Source organism: Dromiciops gliroides, chromosome 3, assembly GCF_019393635.1.
Source record: "Dromiciops gliroides isolate mDroGli1 chromosome 3, mDroGli1.pri, whole genome shotgun sequence".
Taxonomy (NCBI): Eukaryota; Metazoa; Chordata; class Mammalia; order Microbiotheria; family Microbiotheriidae; genus Dromiciops; species Dromiciops gliroides.
The window spans coordinates 249,858,213-249,876,241 of NC_057863.1; the positions used below are offsets into that span (position 1 = coordinate 249,858,213).

The following is an 18,029-nucleotide window of genomic DNA, read 5'->3' on the forward strand; positions in this document are numbered from 1 at the left end:
GCATCCCTTTGGGATTTATGTATACTGCTTTACCATGATGATGAAATAACCTCAATTCTCCCACTAGTCTGAAGTTGCATATATCACATGGATAAAGTTGTATATGAAATGGAGTTTTGTACTGTGATGTAGTTGGAACTTGTGTTATGGCTGAATTCATAGAACTAAATTTGGGCATTTGATCTAAAGGCCTCACTGTGGCTTGGAGATGACATTGAATTCTCCACATTGTTCTTTACACTTGAATCCCAGGATCCTTTGTCATATTGCTTATACCTCTTCCTAACCACACCTCCCCCCCACCCCCCACCCCAACTCATCCCCATGCAAGTTAAGCTAGTTTTTCTTTAAAGGCATTAAAACTATCCTGCAGGAACTATCTCCAGGATAGTTTTAATACAGCCTTAGGGGAAAAAATCCACAACCCAGCTACCCAAGAGTTGTCTGTAACTACATGTAGTGGTGACTTGGCTTGGAGCGCTAATGGCTATTGAAACTACTTCCTGGTCACCTGAGTACAAAACAGCTACAAGTATCTCCTAACACTTTCTGATGTTTGGTCTATGAACCACTATGGGTAGCTCAGAGGCTGGAGAGCTTCCCTCAGCTGAATCAACTCCTTAGTGCTTAAACTTGTTCAATATCCTTCTTAGCTATGGCTAAATAAATCTTTTGTTACCTATTAAATGACTTGAGGATCTATCATTTTGTTTCTATGGAACAATCAGGGTATTGGCCTGAAATCAGGTTCACTTTGAAACACTTGACAAGTCCCAAGCATGAATCACTCCCCACCATTTGACTGACTCCTCCAGTTCTATTCACATGCCATTGAACTGAGCTAGTGGAAGTCATACAGTTGAGGTGCCTGAGCTATTACAAATTTATGTTATACAACCTCAAGAGGGACATTACTGTAGCAATGCTCCCCAATTGATTTTCTTTCTTTTTTTGTGAGGGGCAATTGGGGTTAAGTGACTTGCCCAGGGTCACACAGCTAGTAAGTGTTAAGTGTCCAAGGCCACATTTGAACTCAGGTCCTCCTGAATCCAGGGCCAGTGCTCTCTATCCATTGCACCACCTAGCTGCCCCTTCCCTAATTGTTTTTCTATCCCCTTCCCTACAGATGCTGTTCCAAACCTGTTCTCTCCTCAAACTTCCCATACCTCTCTCTTCCCCTAGTCTTTCAGTTGAGGACTTCACCTCATACCTTACTGAGAAAAATAGAGGCCATTTTCTATGAGCTCCCTCTGCTCCTCTTCATCTCAAAAGCCTTTGACAACCTCTCTTATTCTCTCCTGCTTTACTCCAGGCTCTGACAGTGAGGTTACCCTTCTCTCTGAGGCCAACCCCTCTCTCTACATGTACTCTAGTTCCTACTCCCTTTTGGCTCCTCCAGAAAATAGCCCTTTCAACTTTTACTTTTCTTTCTCTGATCGTCAATCTTTCCCTTTCTACTGGTTCTTTTCCTGTTGCTTTCAAATGTAACCAAGTCCCCTTAATACTTAAAAAAAATTTCATTAGATTCTACCATCCTCTCATGCTAGGCAGCTAGGTAGTCCTGTGGCTAGAGGGCCGGCCTCAGAGTCAGGAAGACCTGAGTTCAAAATCCCTCCTCAGACACATAACTAGCTATGTGATACTGGACAAGTCACTTAACCCTGTTTACTTCAGCATCTACCTCCCAGGGTTGTTGTGAGGATCATATCATATAATAATTATAAAGTAGTGAACATAGTGCCTGGCACATAGTAAATACTATATCAACCTTAACTACTATTATTAATTATCATCCTATATCTCTCTTGCTCTTCTCAGCTAAAGTTCTGGAAAGAGCTGTCTATGGTCATTTTCTCCACATCCTCTCTTCTGCTTATTTTGCAGTCCTTTGAAATCTGACTTCTGACCTCATCACTCAACTAAAACTGCTCTCTCCAAAATTCCTGAGGACCTTTAAATTGTCGAGTCGGATTGCCACATCCTTCTTGACCTCTGTAACATCTGACACTACTGACCACCCTCTTCTCTTGAATACTTTCTCTCCTCTGGGTTTTTGTTATAATATTCTCCTGATTCGTTTCCTAACTGATCGCTCCTCGGTTTCATTGTTCATTCATCATCCAAGTCATGCCCCCCAAAATGAAGTTGTACCCCCAGAGATCTGTCCTGGACCCTCACCTCTCCCCACCTCTCCCCACCCTCCCCTCCTCTTCTCTTTTCTTCTCTTTATATATTCTTTCCCTTAGTGATGCCATCAGCTCCCCCTGGGTTTAATTATTATACTTACGCAGATGACTACTGAAGCTACATAGCCTGCCCTGGTCTTTTTCCTTTTTGCCACTACTATATTCCTTCATTTTTATATATTTTAAAGATTATTGATGATTTTTGCTTTCACATTACCAACATTTACAAATTATCCCCCGGGGGCAGGTAGGTGGAACACTGGATAAAGCACAGGCCTTGGATTCAGGAGGACCTGAGTTCAAATCTGTTCTCAGACACTTGACACTTACTAGCTGTGTGACCCTGGGCAAGTCACTTAACCCTCACTGCCCCACACCAAAAAAAAAAAAAATTGCCCCCATTCTGTGAGAGGTCTGGATTTCTTTTAATGAAAACAAAAAATCAATAAGGTTCTGCTGTGCAAAATAGAGACAACTAGTAGAACTATAGATGACAAAAAGTCATTCCCCAATAAATAAATAAATGTTTAAAGGATATGAAAAACAGTTCCCAAAAGACCAATTACAAACTACTAATAGCCATGTGAAAGAATGTTCCAAATCACCAATAAAAAGAGAAATGCAATTCCCGAGGCTCCACCTCAAGTTTGGCCAATTGGCAAAGATGACAATAAATAAGAATAATCAATGAGAGATTATGGAAAGATAGTCACAATAATGGCATTGTTGGTGAAACCATAAATTGGTTCAACCACTCTGGGAAGAAATTTGAAATTATTAATAATAATATCTAGTATTTATATAACAATTAAAGGTTTGCAAAGTGCTTTATAAATATTGTGTCATTTTATCATCCCCAAAACCCTGGCAGGCAGATTAGGAATTCGGAAACTATGGAAGAAAGAAGTTAAGTGATTGGCCAAGGGTCACACAGCTAGTAAACATTTGAGGCAGGATTTGAACTCAGGCCTTCCTGACTCCAGGTCCAGTGCTCTTTCCACTATGCCATACTCTTTAATCCAGAGATTCCACTGCTAGGCATATACTCCAAAGAAATGAATAAGAAACAGAAACATGTGGATGCCTACAGATAAGCACACACACATTTATCCAATGGCTCATGGAATAATATGTTAGTCCAAATTTACCCTTGATTTAGAAAACATAGAATAAAAAGTATAATTTCATGTAAATATATATGCATGATAATAATAACACATTTATGTAGTGTCTTAAGATTTACCAAAGCACTTTCCTCACAACAACCTTTGAAGGTATATAGTACTATGTCCTTTTTACAGATGAGGAAACCAAGGCTCACAAAGGTCAAAGTGATTTTGCCCAAGAGCTATACAAATTACATTATATAGTCTCCTAGAGGACTCGAACTATGAGTACAATTTGGGGTGGGGGTGGGGTTGATACAAAGGGAGCTCTAACGCATACCACTATCCTTTGGAGAGACAATATGGGGTAGGGGATAAGGCTCTGGACTTGGAGTTAGAAAAACCTTGTTTCAAAAACTGCCTTAGAAACTAGCTGGGTGACCTTGGGAAAGTCATTTAACTTCTCATGCCTCAATTTCCTCATATGTAAAATGAGAGTTATGGACACAATTGCCTCTAAAGCTCCTTTATCTCTAAATCTCTGATACTATGAACACTATAATATGGATTAAAATATAAAACATGATGGGGCAGCTAGGTGGCGCAGTGGATAGAGCACAGGCCCTGGAGTCAGGAGGACCTGAGTTCAAATCCGGCCTCAGACACTTAACACTTACTAGCTGTGTGACCCTGGGCAAGTCAATTAACCCCAATTGCCTCACACACACACACACAAAAAAGATATAAAACATGACAGGGCAGCTAGGTGACACAATGGATAAGACACCAGCCCTGGATTCAGGAGGACCTGAGTTCAAATCCAGCCTCAGACACTTGACACTAGCTGTGTGACCCTGGGCAAGTCACTTAACCCTCGTTGTCCCACAATAAAAATAAAAATTTTTAAAGATATAAAACGTGGATTAGCATATCTCATGAGTTAGATATCATCTTGGAAAGTAGAGTCCTAAAGAAATAAACAGGATAGAAATGTGGAAAATTTTGACAAAGATATCAAGGAAGATAAGGGATCCTAGAGAGTCTGCAGCAACATGAAGGTACCAGGTGAAAGGTGAGGCTCTAAAGAAAAACTACCCCTGTTTCATAATTTGTTTGAGGGCCAGCTGTGCAGACACACTTACCGAGTCATCTCTTTTAGCTTCATGTAGAGCATTGATGCCACTATTATAAGCCACTGGAGACTTGCACACCAGGCTCTTAATCCACTTCAGAGCAGAGTTTATGTAATCCTCACTGGCAAAGACAGATTCATACTGCCACTTGGTCATGATCTGAGCAGCTCTAGGGGGGAAAATCATATTGGAGGGTGGTTTAGCAGTCATTCAATCAGCTATGTGGATCACCCTTTGGACTAGCAGGATAGGGTGGTTGGGTGTGGAAGGGGAGGGGTATTTGAGCATTTGTTTCTAATGCCTGTTTTGTTCAAACAAAGTGTATTAGTATTTTTTAGGACCATATTTTTACTAGCCTTTTAATGTTGCAATTTAAAATAGCAAATTCTAATCATAAGAGGAGATATTATGTCCAGATCCCAAAGCACCACAAGATTTAGAATTTCAATGTCCTCCACAAACTGTATAAAGGGTAAAGAAATATCTGAGAATTGGATAGAGCACTGGCCCTGGATTCAGGAGGACCTGAGTTCAAATCCAGCCTCAGACACTTGACACTTACAGCTGTGTGACCCTGGGAAAGTCACTTAACCCCAATTGCCTCACCCCCCCCCAAAAAAAAAGAAAAGAAATATCTGGAAAATGGCTTACAGGTAAGTATAACATTTCAATAGTGCTGAGGAAAAACAAAGGATTTGGAGTACAAATACTGTAATCTTTTGAGTTTGGGCTAGGCAATAACAGAACCAAAGAGAAAAGAACATCCAAAATAACTTGCAGTGTCTTTATATGCATAATTCTAAATATAATCAACTCAGTTTTACACATAGAGTTCTGTAAGACATCAGGATTGATCACAACATTGATGAGGGTTCTGAAAGGCTTTTAAAATTGTTTTCCCTTTTTTTAGTTCTGTTTATTTTACTCTGTATCAGTTCATAAAACTCTTCCTAAGTTTCTCTGAAATCTTCATATTTTTCAGTTCTTATGGGGCAATATTATTACATTATATGCATATATCATTATTATTATAAACACAAATTGTTCAGCCATTTCCCCCAATTAATGAGTTTCCAGATCTTTGCTACAATACAAAGTATTGCTATACATATTTTTGTACATATAAGTGATTTTCCTCTGTCTTTGACTTCTTTGGACAATATGCTTAGTAGAAGTATTATTGCGTCAAAGTGTCTATTCAGTTTAGTGACTGACTATCATTCCAAATTGTTGCCCAGAATGGTTAAACTCACCCAAAGCTCTACAAAGGGATATTAGCTCACACTAATTTTTCAAGAAATATGTGGATTAACAAGAAAAGAGATGAATATGCCCAAAAGGTGTTAAAACTGTGCATACCCTTTGACCCAGCAATACCACTACTAGGTCTATATCCCAAAGAGATCATAAAAAAGAGAGAAGGACCCACATGTACAAAAATATTTATAGCAGCTCTCTTTGTGCTAGCAAAGATTTAGAAATTCAGGGGATACCCATCAATTGGGGAATAGCTAAACGAGTTGTGGCATATAAATGTAATGGAATACTATTGTGCTGTAAGAAATGATAAGCAGATGGATTTCATAAAAACCTGGAAAGATTTACATGAATTGGTGCTGAGTCAAATGAGCAGAATCAAGAGAACATTGTACACAGTATCAACAACATTGTGTGATGATCAATTGTGATAGATTTAACTCTTCTCAGAAATACAGTGATCCAAGACAACGCCAAAAGACTATGGTGGAAAATGCTCTCCACACTCAGAAAAAGAACTATGGAGTCTGAATGCATACTATTTTCAATTTTGTTGTTGCTTTTTTGTTATTGTTCTTGTTTATTCTTTCTTGAAGTTTTTTTTTCCCCTTTTGTTCTGATTAATATGGAAATATGTTTAACATGATAGTAATGCATAACCTATCTCAAATTGCTTGCTGGCCTCTGGAGCGGGGAGGGAAGGGAGGGTGGGAGAAAAGTTTGGAATTCAAAAAATCTTTACATATAATTAAGAAAAATTAAAAATTAAAAAAAATTAATTTTTTAATTAAAAAAAGATTAGTAAGTAGCTAGATGTATTAGAAGAGTTCAGGGAACAGGATTTTTGTGGAGGTTTTTTTTGTTGTTTTTTAGGATGGAGGAAACTTATTTATGCATGTTTATGGATGGGAAGGAGTCAGTGAAGAGAGAAAAGCAGAGATGAGAAAAGGGAAGGTGATAAGGTTCCTTCAAACTCTGAGGTTCTGTCATCCTAATTAAGTCTTTCAACACTCTAATAGCTCACCATTATGGGTAACTCTCTTCCAGTGGTGCTGATGGCAACCCATTCAAAACTTCACACAGTTTTTGTTCATGTCTCACCACCAGTCTTCTTCAAGAGATCCACTCAATACATTGAGCACTTTCCTCTACATCTCTTGGTATGTTGTGGATATCAATAGAATATGACAGCTTTACATTTGTCATCCTTTACTCTTCCCATGAGACCAGCCCATGTCCCTTTTGGGGGGGTCATATTTCTAACTTACACATCCTTCATACTAATTCTTAAGTATCGTTTTCCATTAGTGATCTGTTGTCATACAACTCATTCAGCATGCATCTCTCCTTTTAGTTGACCCATAGCTTCAATTCAGTCTCATTTGACAAGCAGTTATTGTTGCCATTCATGTCATTATTATTTATTATTATTAATTTATTAGGCATCTTCACTAAAATGCATGTGTGAATTCTATCCTTCTTCAGATTATTTATTAGTGAACATGGAATTGACTTACCGTATGAGGTTAAATCTGGTCAGATGAGCCACCTGTTCCTCAATGACCATTACGAGAGCATCTTGGCAAAGGCTAAATTCTTCATCATCCAGAGAACCAAAATCTAGCACTATGGTGATACATTTGTCCAAGATTACACCAAAAATTTGCCGACTTCCACTGGTCAACCAATTCATCCTCTGTTTGAAGCATCCCACGGCATCACTTAAATGCTTCACAAATGGGTAAATCAACTCAGTTTTTGCTGTCAGCTTTATACAAACAAAAGTACAAAGAGATACCACCATCAAGATAAAGTCTGGATTCTTGGTGTTAGTAGACTGGGATTATCATCCCATTGTCCTTAACTATGGAAGAGTTTCACCTAAATCAAACAATAAATAAGAAGAATTTACATTTATAACACTTAAAGGATTACAAAGGTCCACAATAGAGGTAAATCTCATAAGTATTCTGACGCCCACCTTACAGATCAGGAAACTGAGGCTTAGAAAAATGAAATGTCTGGCAAACAATACACAGTGTAAGAGCTGGGATTTGGACAAATAATGCTCTAGAAATCTCATGTAATCTCAAAGTGTTTCCATTTTTCATGGTGAATATTTAAAAGTCAATGAAGTCTATAGGAGAGAATTAAATCTGGTCAACTCCACTTGCCTAATCTATCGGGTCTGATTAATTTATGAAAAGATATGTCCAAAAAAAAAAAAGAGAGAGATGTCAGCCAAGTCTCATAATAACCTATTCCTTCCAAATTTTTCAACTGAAAGATTCTTTAAAAGATCCTCTGAGGCCGTAATTCTGCCTACAAGGAGAAAGCTAGTTGATTATAGCCATAATTTTTGTGTACCTTTAAAAAATACTTTCATAATGTTTGTTTATATGCATGGTTATAGGGCAATCTCTAGATAAGAACACTTGGCCATCCTCAAGAAATTCAATGGAAAAGAAGAGACACTAGTAAAACAGGTTGTGAGATTCTCATACAAAATTCTCCTAAATATATTATATATAAATGTTGCTGGGGAATGTTCAGTAATTCACCAATATTTCTTCCCAGATTTATTAGCTATGGTATCATAGCTACTCAGCACTCATAGCCAGGACCACCTTGGTCTTTCTCTCCAATCTTTCATATTTTCATCCAAAGTTTCACCATTATAAAGTATCTTGGGTCTTTTTAACAGTTATGACATAACATATCCTTCATAATAGCTATAACTAACTAGGACCAGGAGCTCCTTATTGCCTCTAGGCAATATAAACCTGTATATTTGGAATTTCTAAGGAATCGACTACAGTAAGAAATTATTTCTTTTCCTTTCCCCTGAAAAGGAGGAAATGACCCTTTGTTGTTCAGTTAAAACCTTCCACAATCTAATGCCACTGTACCCTTCTGTATTGATCTCACATTTCTACATTTCATGCATTCCTACATTCCGGCCAAATCCACCTACTTAGCATTCCTGGTAAATAACATTTTATTTCCCACCTCCATTCCTTTGTTCAGGCTGTCTCCCATACCTAGCATTCTCCTTCCTTCACTTCACTTTTTTTTTTGGGGGGGGGCAATGAGGGTTAAGTGACTTGCACAGGGTCACACAGCTAGTAAGTGTCAAGTGTCTGAGGCCGAATTTGAACTCAGGTCCTCCTGAATCCAGAGCCAGTGCTTTATCTACTGTACCACCTAGTTGCCCCTTTAGTTCTTAAAACTCCTGGCTACTCTCAAGATTCAGCTTGGTACCATCTCTCATAGGAGGCCTCTCCTCATCTTCCCTATCCCCCAGTTATTACTGCTGTGTGGTCCCCCAGCCCTGAGATGACTTTGCATTTATTAATTTGTATCCATGCTTTATCCTCTCATCAAATATAATGTTCTTGAGAGCAAACGATATTTTGCTTTTGTCTTTGCTAGGCTAGCATATTGCCTTGACCTGAGCTTAACAAATGGCTGCTGAATAAAATTAATTCAATTGAATCCTAGCATTTAGAGCTGAAAGAGACCTTAGAGACATCTAATCCATCCCTTTCATTTTATAGTTTGGGTAACTGAGGCCTGGCAGGGTGGAATAACTTGCCCAGGGTCGCACATGTAGTAAATAACCAGAATTCAAACTTAGGTCTTCTGTCTGCAAATCCAGGGTTCTTCGTGCCATAGCATATGTCTAGATAATATGAACATCAAAACCACTATTATGTCCACAGCTTAGATCAGATACAATTGTGCAGTATTGCAGGAAATTGAATTATGGCAGGTGTCAAGTACCTATTTTTAAATAGACATTTTTATGTGCTGATAATTATTCCTTTTTTGGTAGAGACAGAGAAACAATGAGGTCAGTGGTAAGTACTATCACATACTTAGAGCTGAAAAGGCCCTCAAAGTTCCAATCCCTTCACTTTATAGATAAGATACTGAGGCCCTAGAGACTATATAACTTTCAAAGTCACACAGGTGGTAAAGGGCAGAACCAGAATTCAAACCCAGGCCCTCTGATTCCATGCCTGTAACCCTCTCTTCACTGTACCACAAGAGTCAAAGGATCTGAGTTCAAATTTTGGCTCTGATATTTGTTATCTGAGTGACCTTGAGCAAATTCATTAAGCCTCAGTTTCCGCATCTATAATATGAGAGAATTGGGCTTCTATGATTCTGGTTGGCAGTGGAGGGGAGATGATTCTGTGCCATGCACTCAATGTAGAAAAAAGAAATCCAGTACCTTCTTTTAAATAATTAATTATAAGAGAATTAAATCCAGGAACACCCCCAGCTGTCCCAAATTACTTTAGGGAAAGGATAAAATATAACCTGATTCATAATAAGCTTATGATATCATAGTCCTTTCCTTGCCTGGAAGCCTTACTCCTCAACCAACAGGATTTGCCTATCCTGGCTTTCAGGTAACTCCTATGTTCCGGTCTTACAGATTATTTCAAGGTACAAGTTAGTATTGATACTCAAGGACTAGAGTCTTTGATCATGTTCTTTACTCCTTGTTCTCTAATAGGTTAATTGCATCTTTATGTGGCATAATAGATAGTGTGCCGGGCCTGGAGTCAGAGAGACCTAAGTTTAAACCTGATTTCAAATACTTACTAGCTGTTCGACCCTAAGAAATTTATTTAACCCTGTTTGCCTCAGTGTCCTCATCTGTAAAATGAGATGAAGAAAGAAATGTCAAATCCCTTCAGTACCTCTGCCAAGAAAAGCCCAAATGGGATCGTGGAGAGTCAGACACAACCAAAACGACTAAATAACAATAATCTTTCTGTGATAAATGAAATCTATTACTGATCACTGTATCAAACATAAATGTATTAAACTATCCAAAGAAAATCTTTGATAAAACCTCAGCTTGGCTTTTGTGCTTGTTCATCTAGATCTTATCTCAACATCCCATTGCTCAGACCTTATCATCTTTTAATGAAAGACCATAGATTTTGATAAATTCACTTACCCTGTAAACTGTGCCATCTTCTGCTTTACAGAACTGACGAAAGAGACCATTTGCATACCGGGAAGCCACAATTCTCCCTATTGAAGACACATAATCTGCATTTTTTAAGAAAAACAGAAATTGGGGTGAATTATTATTTTTTCTTCTTATTTTTCTTTTTTTTGTCTGCCACAGTTTAGGCAACAGCCCTGGTGATATCAATAGATGATACCTTATACTCTGTTCTAAATAATAATACACTTCAAGAGTACATACAAACATAATCATTTTTTACACCTGGAATTTTCCTGTGTATGTGAGTGATAAGTATAGCTAATTTCTTGGTTTAAAATCATAGAATTCTCAAGTTAAGGGCAATCTAACCTAACCCTTATGTTTTACAAACAATCTGTCTCAGGCAGCCAGGAAGTACAGTGACTAGAGAGCTGGGCCTGGAGTCAGGAAGATCTGAGTTCACGTCTGGCCTCTGACACCTTCAAAGAGGACCAATGACATCACGGGTGATATCTTGACTTGTGTGTGAATTGGATTTAAGTGAGGCAGAGTTGCACAAAGTTGTCAGCCTTACTCTCTCTTCCAGGGTATTCATCCAGTGACCCTGGATGCTGGGATGGCCTTGGGGTCTTTGTCCGACCCAGGCTCAGCAAGTCCTCACATCAGAACCACTAGTCCTCCTGAGCACCCCAAAGACCCCACTTAAGTCACTTAAACTCTGTTTGACTCAATTGTCTCAACAGTATAAGTAGGATAACCCCTCAGGGTTGGTGCGAAGCTCAAATGAGATAATTATATATCTATATCTATATCTATCTATATATCTATCTATATCTATCTATCTATCTATCTATCTATCTAGATATATATATATATATATATATATATATATTTTAGTGAGGCAATTGGGGTTAAGTGACTTGCCCAGGGTCACACAGCTAGTAAGTGTTAAGTGTCTGAAGCCAGATTTGAACTCAGTTACTCCTGACTCCAGGGCTGGTGCTCTATCCACTGCGCCACCTAGCTGCCCCGATAATTCTTATAAAAAGTGCTTGGCACATGATAGGGACTATATAAATGATTATTCCCTTCCCCCTAGTGCTTTTTTTTTTTGGACTGATTAAGGCACAAGCTTCAATGCATAATCAGAAGTTATATTTAACTTAGAAGACTTAGATTTTAACCTGGTTTTCAGGACTGAAAAAATTAATCTCACATATATATTATACTTTAGGGAACAACAGCATGGGGTGCTAGACTTGGAGGAAGAAAGACTTGGTTGAAATTATATCTTACTGGGCAGCTAGGTGGCACAGTGGATAGAGCACTGGCTGTGAAGTCAGGAGGACCTGAGTTCAAATCTAGTCTCAGACACTTAACACTTACTAGCTGTGTGACCCTGGGCAAGTCACTTAACCCCAATTGCCTCACCCAAAAAAAAAAGAAAAGAAAAGAAATTATATCTTACTAGCAGTGGGACCCTGGGCAAGTCACTTAACCATTCTAAGGCTCACTTCCCTCATCTATAAAATATATCACCAAAAGTGTCAAATATTTATTCTTTCAGCATTCTAAGAAGATCTTTAAAAGAGTTATTTCAAAATTAAGTTTCAATTCTCATAGGGTCTTCATATGTCTGTGTAGACCCTTAAACTTTTCTTTTAAATACACATTTTATGAAAACAAAGCCATCTAACACAATTTTTTTTCAAATTGAGAACTATTGCAAATATTAAGTGGAAAAAAAAAAAGGTAGGAACTATGCAAAAGCCTTAAACAAAGAATTCCTAGCTCTTAAAAGAGGAAAAATAGACTCCTCGAGCTTGAAGGAAACTTTAAGTCCCAATTAATTTTATTTTAAAATCCAACTTATCTTATAATTAAAAAAACAGTCTCAGAGAAGTTGTAACCCATCGAGTGGCAAAGGCCATACTAAAACTTAAGCCTCCTACCTCCCAGCCGAGAGCTCTTTCTTACTACTTCTCCAGACCCTATTCTGATTCAGGAGTTATAGAATCATCTCCTGCCTTCTAATTTTTGACATCATATTTCTAGAGTTGAGGGAAGAAGAGGAGAGAAATTGATCCATTTTTTCTTCTTTTTTTCTCTTTTTTTATTTAATGCTTTGATTCTTTTTTAATACTTTGTGGATACAAGTACAATACTTTGGTTTTCCATCTGTTGTAATACTGTACTCTTTTTTTATTCTTTTAAAAATTATTTTTGTTTTTAATATTCTCTTTTAAAAATTGAGTCACAAATTCTCTCCCTCCATGCCAACCCCTTCCCTCCCATTGAGAAGGCAAGAAAAATGATATCAATTCATTATACATGTGATATCATGTAAAACATATTTCTGTATTGTCCATATCACCAAAAAAAAGGGAGAAAATTATCCTTCAATTTGCACTCATCAGTTCCCTGATGAGGTGGGTAGCATTTTTTCATCCAGAGTCCTTTGAAATTGTCTTGGATCATTGTATTCATCAGAGTAGCCAAGTGTTCCACAATTGATCAGCATTACAACATTGCTTTTACTAGGCACAATGATCTCCCAGTTCTTCTCACTTCACTTTGCATCAGTTCATATAGGTCTTGTTATGGTTTTTTTCTGAACCCACCCCCCCTTATCAAGAAATGGATCAATTTTCCAAGCCAAACATGTTTTCAGATGGAAAGGATTTTTTCTAACAATACCATATTTAAATTCCATGAGACAGAGTACTTAAAGGAAGGCTGGATTCTACTGATTGGGTATTTAATGGATAAGTTATCTTCCAAACTTTAATATTCCCAGTGATGAGTTACTAAATCACACATGGCATCCAATTCTATTAGAAATAAATGGAGCACTGGCCCTGGATTCAGGAGTACCTGAGTTCAAATCCAGCCTCAGACACTTAACACTTACTAGCTGTGTGACCCTGGGCAAGTCACTTAACCCCAATTGCCTCACTAAAAAATTTTTTTAAAAATTAAAAAAAAAAGAAAGAAAGAAATGGATAAGGCAGCTGGTGACACAGTGGATAAAGCGCTGGCCCTGGATTCAGGAGGACCTGAGTTCAAATCCAGCCTCAGACACTTAACACTTACTAGCTGTGTGACCCTGGGCGAGTCACTTAACCCTGATTGCCTCACTTAAAAAACAAAAAAAAAACAAACAAAAAATGAATGAATAAAAAGCCCTCCTTTCTAATCCCACCTATGCAGATTTCTACCAGACTTAACAATCCTATCATCATGCCTGAGATTTCCTCCAACCTGGGAATATCATCAAAACAGAGAGTCTGGACCTGGGCTCCACAGACCATCAAGGGATCCATGGAAAGGATTCAGGGGATCCATGAACTTGGATGAGAAAAATGTTGCATCTTTATTTTCACTAACCTTTGATTTCCTTTGTAATCCTATGTATTTTATCATTAAAAAACATTATCTAAGAAAGGATCCATAGGCTTTGCCAGACTGCTAAAAAGGTCCCTGACCCAAAAAAGGTTAAGAACTGCTGGCTGCTCTGAACAGACTAGAAGTAGCAACAGGGTACAACTATAGCATGTGGCACCTTTGAGGGTGTGGTGACTACTCATTTCAATTCAAGTGACATTTCTGTGCTCACTTCCAGAACCTGAAATCAAAATTTCTGAAAGGTCACCTTTCCTGTGGTATCTAATTTTATTGGACCAGAGTCAAATTCAAGATACAACTTTCTACTCCATCTGTTACCTTGGAATCCAAAAGACCTCCCTCTGACCCCTCTCCAGGACTGTAGCTCTGCTACACTTTGTGGTTCAAGAATCATTCATTGGGGGCAGCTAGGTGGCACAGTGGATAAAGCACTGGCCCTGGATTCAGGAGGACCATTCGTTCACCAAGTCACTACTGAGCATATAACTATATAGTGTGAGGGATTGTATGCAGATACAAAATAAAACTTAAGGCACAGCCTCTGCCTTTCAGATGTTCAACCTGTGGACAGACTTGCTTCTCAAAGAGAATGGAAAGAAAATCAGAAAGTCTCTGAAAAAAAAAAGACCAGTTTGCCAGTTAATTCAAGCTATCTCAGAAGTTTAAAAAAAAATACTTCCTATCTCCTAAAAAACTTTCCACATCCTAAAAAATACCCCCACTTTCTAGTTTTCAAATATTAAGCAAGACTGGACAAGACCAAGGCTGATTAATTGGTCCCTGGGTCAATATAGTGCTCACCCAATGCATTTTCCACAATTTTGGGGTTCTTTGACAGGTTCTAGGTGCCTTCTTATTTCATCTGGTCCTTTTCCTTAACCTGGTCCAAATCTGAGATTGACTCCTGTTCGCATAAAGTTTCAGATATGGCTAATTTGGGACCAAGGCAATAGTGTAAACTGAACAAAATTATAAGAAAGGATTCAGACACAGTCTACAAGGAAAGGAGGAACTTAGTCTTCTGCAAGATTTCTTTAAGGAAAACAATGGCCCCATTTGAAACCTGGGTACAAACCCCAATAAGTTCATTAACCAATCCATTTAGAATAAAACCAAACACACTAAACTATGATAGGAAAAGAGATAAATAGTCGTTCTGGAACTACAGGGAGTTGATAGTTTGGGGTTTGGAGGGGGGGTTGTTTTTGTTTTGGGGGTTTTTTGTCTACTCAAAAGGTTCCATAATGTATGGAACAAAAATTGACACACAACATGATGGTTAGTGTCCCAGACGAGATTGGCAGATACTATACCTTCCTGATGTGGAAATCCAACCTGAGATAAAATCTGAGACAGGGTCAGTTTTTTGGTTTTGAGTCCATGGATTCGAAGCCATTCCTCAGATGAAATGAGGTTATGTCTGTCCAAGTATCCCTGACTGTTGCTAGGCACCACATTCTTTGACGGTGGCCTTTCATAGTTGGGGGATGGGAGTAACCTCTCCAACTCTGCGTCACTGTTTAGGTCACAGGAAACCACTGTAAAGGAAGGGACCAAAACACAATTGGAAAAGTTATAGCTCACATTTATGTGGCATTTTACAGTTTACAGAACCCTTAACATATAGTCTCTCGTCTGACTTCCACAGCAACTCTGTGTAATAGACAATGAAGATACTATTGTCATTTTACACAAGAGGAGATTAAAGTCTTAGAGAGGCTAATTGACTTGTCTAAGATCACACAGTAAGTGAAAGAACCCAGACCTGAAGCTAGGAGCTCTAATTCCAAGTTTATGTTCTTTTCACTGTCAAGCTATAAATATCCTCCCTTGTCCATCTTTTTACCCCTCACCTCTGCCTCTCACTATGTCCTTATATACATTCCTCCCCTCAACTTGTTGACTTTATTTTAAACTTTCAAAAACAGTCACACCTCGGACTTTGCTTAGAAGTGACTCAAGGTATCCCACAGGAATCTCTTCAATACTGTGATGACTAAAACCTGAGCCTTAATTCTTTCATGTTGTTGGTTGGGAAAGTGACAAGAAAATGCAGATTCGACAAAAGTAGCTTGAATCAGCAGCAGAATGAGGGACACAAAGCATATTATATTGGATACTTAGGCTGCATTGCTTTCAATACCTATCCTGGGACAATCTGGAGGTATTTTAAAAGATACACAAATTCTTTCTCGGTCAGAGAAGCAGATCTAAGCCTACAAGGGCACAGCTAATGTATGGATTGATATCCAATAGGTATATCCAAGAGGTAGAGGATCAGGGAGCAGTGTGCTGATAAATGTTTTACAAATGTTCTCTGAAGGAAAAAAAAGACACTTTTAAGTTTAATCTACATTGTCAATATTTTTTGCAATACTTTCTTAAGTCTGTGGTTGTTCAGTCAATTCAGTCATGACCCCATTTGGGGTTTTCTTGGCAAAGGTACTGGAATGATTTGCCATTTCCTTCTCTGGCTGGTTTTACAGATGAGGAAACTGAGGCAAACAGGGTGAGGTGACTTGTCCAGGATCACACAGCTCAGTGTCTGAAGTTGTATTTGAACTTGGGAATATGAGTTTTCATGACTCCAGGCCAAGCATTCTATATACTTTGCCACCTGTCTGCCCACACTGGGCAGTCAGGGAAACCATAAATCAAGATCTAATTTGTAGCTTTTGCAAATTTCTGAGGTGTGAATGCTTACACTGAAAATTTAACAATTGTCTCTCCAGAGCCTATTTGAGCTAGCTCCAAGACACCCCTGAAAAACCAAATAGTGTTGCAGTTTTAATAACACAATACCCCACTGCGGTGAGGTTAACAGGAGGCTCCATTTACCTCTACACCAAGGGCGCATAAGTGATGGTGGTCCCCAGAACAAATGGAGATGTTGTCTGTATTTCTTTATTCCTGATCTACCTAATATAATATGCTCTTGTTCAGTTGTTTCAGACAAATGGGGACACAACTGAATAACAACAAAAATAATTAACTAATTATTCTTGCTAATTAAGTCTTAAGTTCAGTTTCAATACCAATAAAAGAGTACACGTGTTGTCAATGATCTCTATATTTCAACAAAACCCTGTTTACCCCCAACCTAGTTATGGCTCTGACTTTGGGTATTTTATCAAAGCTCTAGTTATGTTTATTAAGTCAGACTGCATATTTGCTCCTATTTTGACTCAGAGTAAAAACATTAAAGGCTTCCCTGTACTGCCTTTGGATATTGCTTAGGAGAAAGGCAAACACCCATAAGTTTTATATTATGTTGTCCATATGGAAGACATTGCCCTCTGGAGACCCAACTAACCTGAGATCATGAGTGCAAGATGGAGTAGTGAGCCCAAGTGGGTACTGAATATAAATATTGAACACCAAAGAAATGATCAAACTCCTATCTTCTGTGAATATCTTGCCTTTCCCAGACATACAACCAAGGGTTACTGGCAATATAACAGTATTATTAGGACAAACAGAAATACTAACTGTCTATTTCCTTATGGTATTCAGTTTCACTCCAAACAAGTCTTCTCCGCAGGTTTCCAGTCATTTTCTAGGTAGATTTTGGAGCTACTCTTCTTCTTTTAACTTGAAAAGCAAGGGACTCAAAGAACAAAGGACAAACCAATGGTCCTCAGTCTTCTTTTCAGAATTCATACACAAGTTTCTCCAGCAAAGGAGCCTTTAAACTTGGCAAGTGGTTCCTGTGGAGGCAAGAAAGGGTGTCTTGAGATAAACAATCTCAATTGTTACAACATTACTGGTAAACCTTTCTCTACTCTCAAAAGCACTCATTGTCCTTGTTATATTTTGGAGTGCTTCTTACAATATATAGATGGAATGTGGAGTGAGTGGTTCACCCCATTTAAAGTGAATAATGGCCTGTAAAATAGCCTAATTAAGCTCCCCAAAGACTTTTTATGAAACCTAAAGAATTTTCAAGCACTAAATTTTGCATATCAACTAAGGT

General features: G+C 38.3%; 1 protein-coding gene across 1 annotated transcript in view; it reads right to left on the minus strand.

Moving 5' to 3' along the window:
- The window catches only part of VWA3B (von Willebrand factor A domain containing 3B), a 211,740-nt gene extending 194,131 nt beyond the window's left edge, over nucleotides 1-17,609 (minus strand). The window contains exons 1-5 of the mRNA XM_043997092.1: nucleotides 17,546-17,609; nucleotides 15,370-15,594; nucleotides 10,658-10,752; nucleotides 7,200-7,450; nucleotides 4,435-4,594 (exon numbers count right to left, since the gene is read on the minus strand). Of these exons, the coding sequence (XP_043853027.1) occupies nucleotides 4,435-4,594; nucleotides 7,200-7,450; nucleotides 10,658-10,752; nucleotides 15,370-15,594; nucleotides 17,546-17,609 (795 nt within the window). The remainder of the gene's footprint in view (nucleotides 1-4,434; nucleotides 4,595-7,199; nucleotides 7,451-10,657; nucleotides 10,753-15,369; nucleotides 15,595-17,545) is intronic.
- Nucleotides 17,610-18,029: the final 420 nt, after the last annotated feature.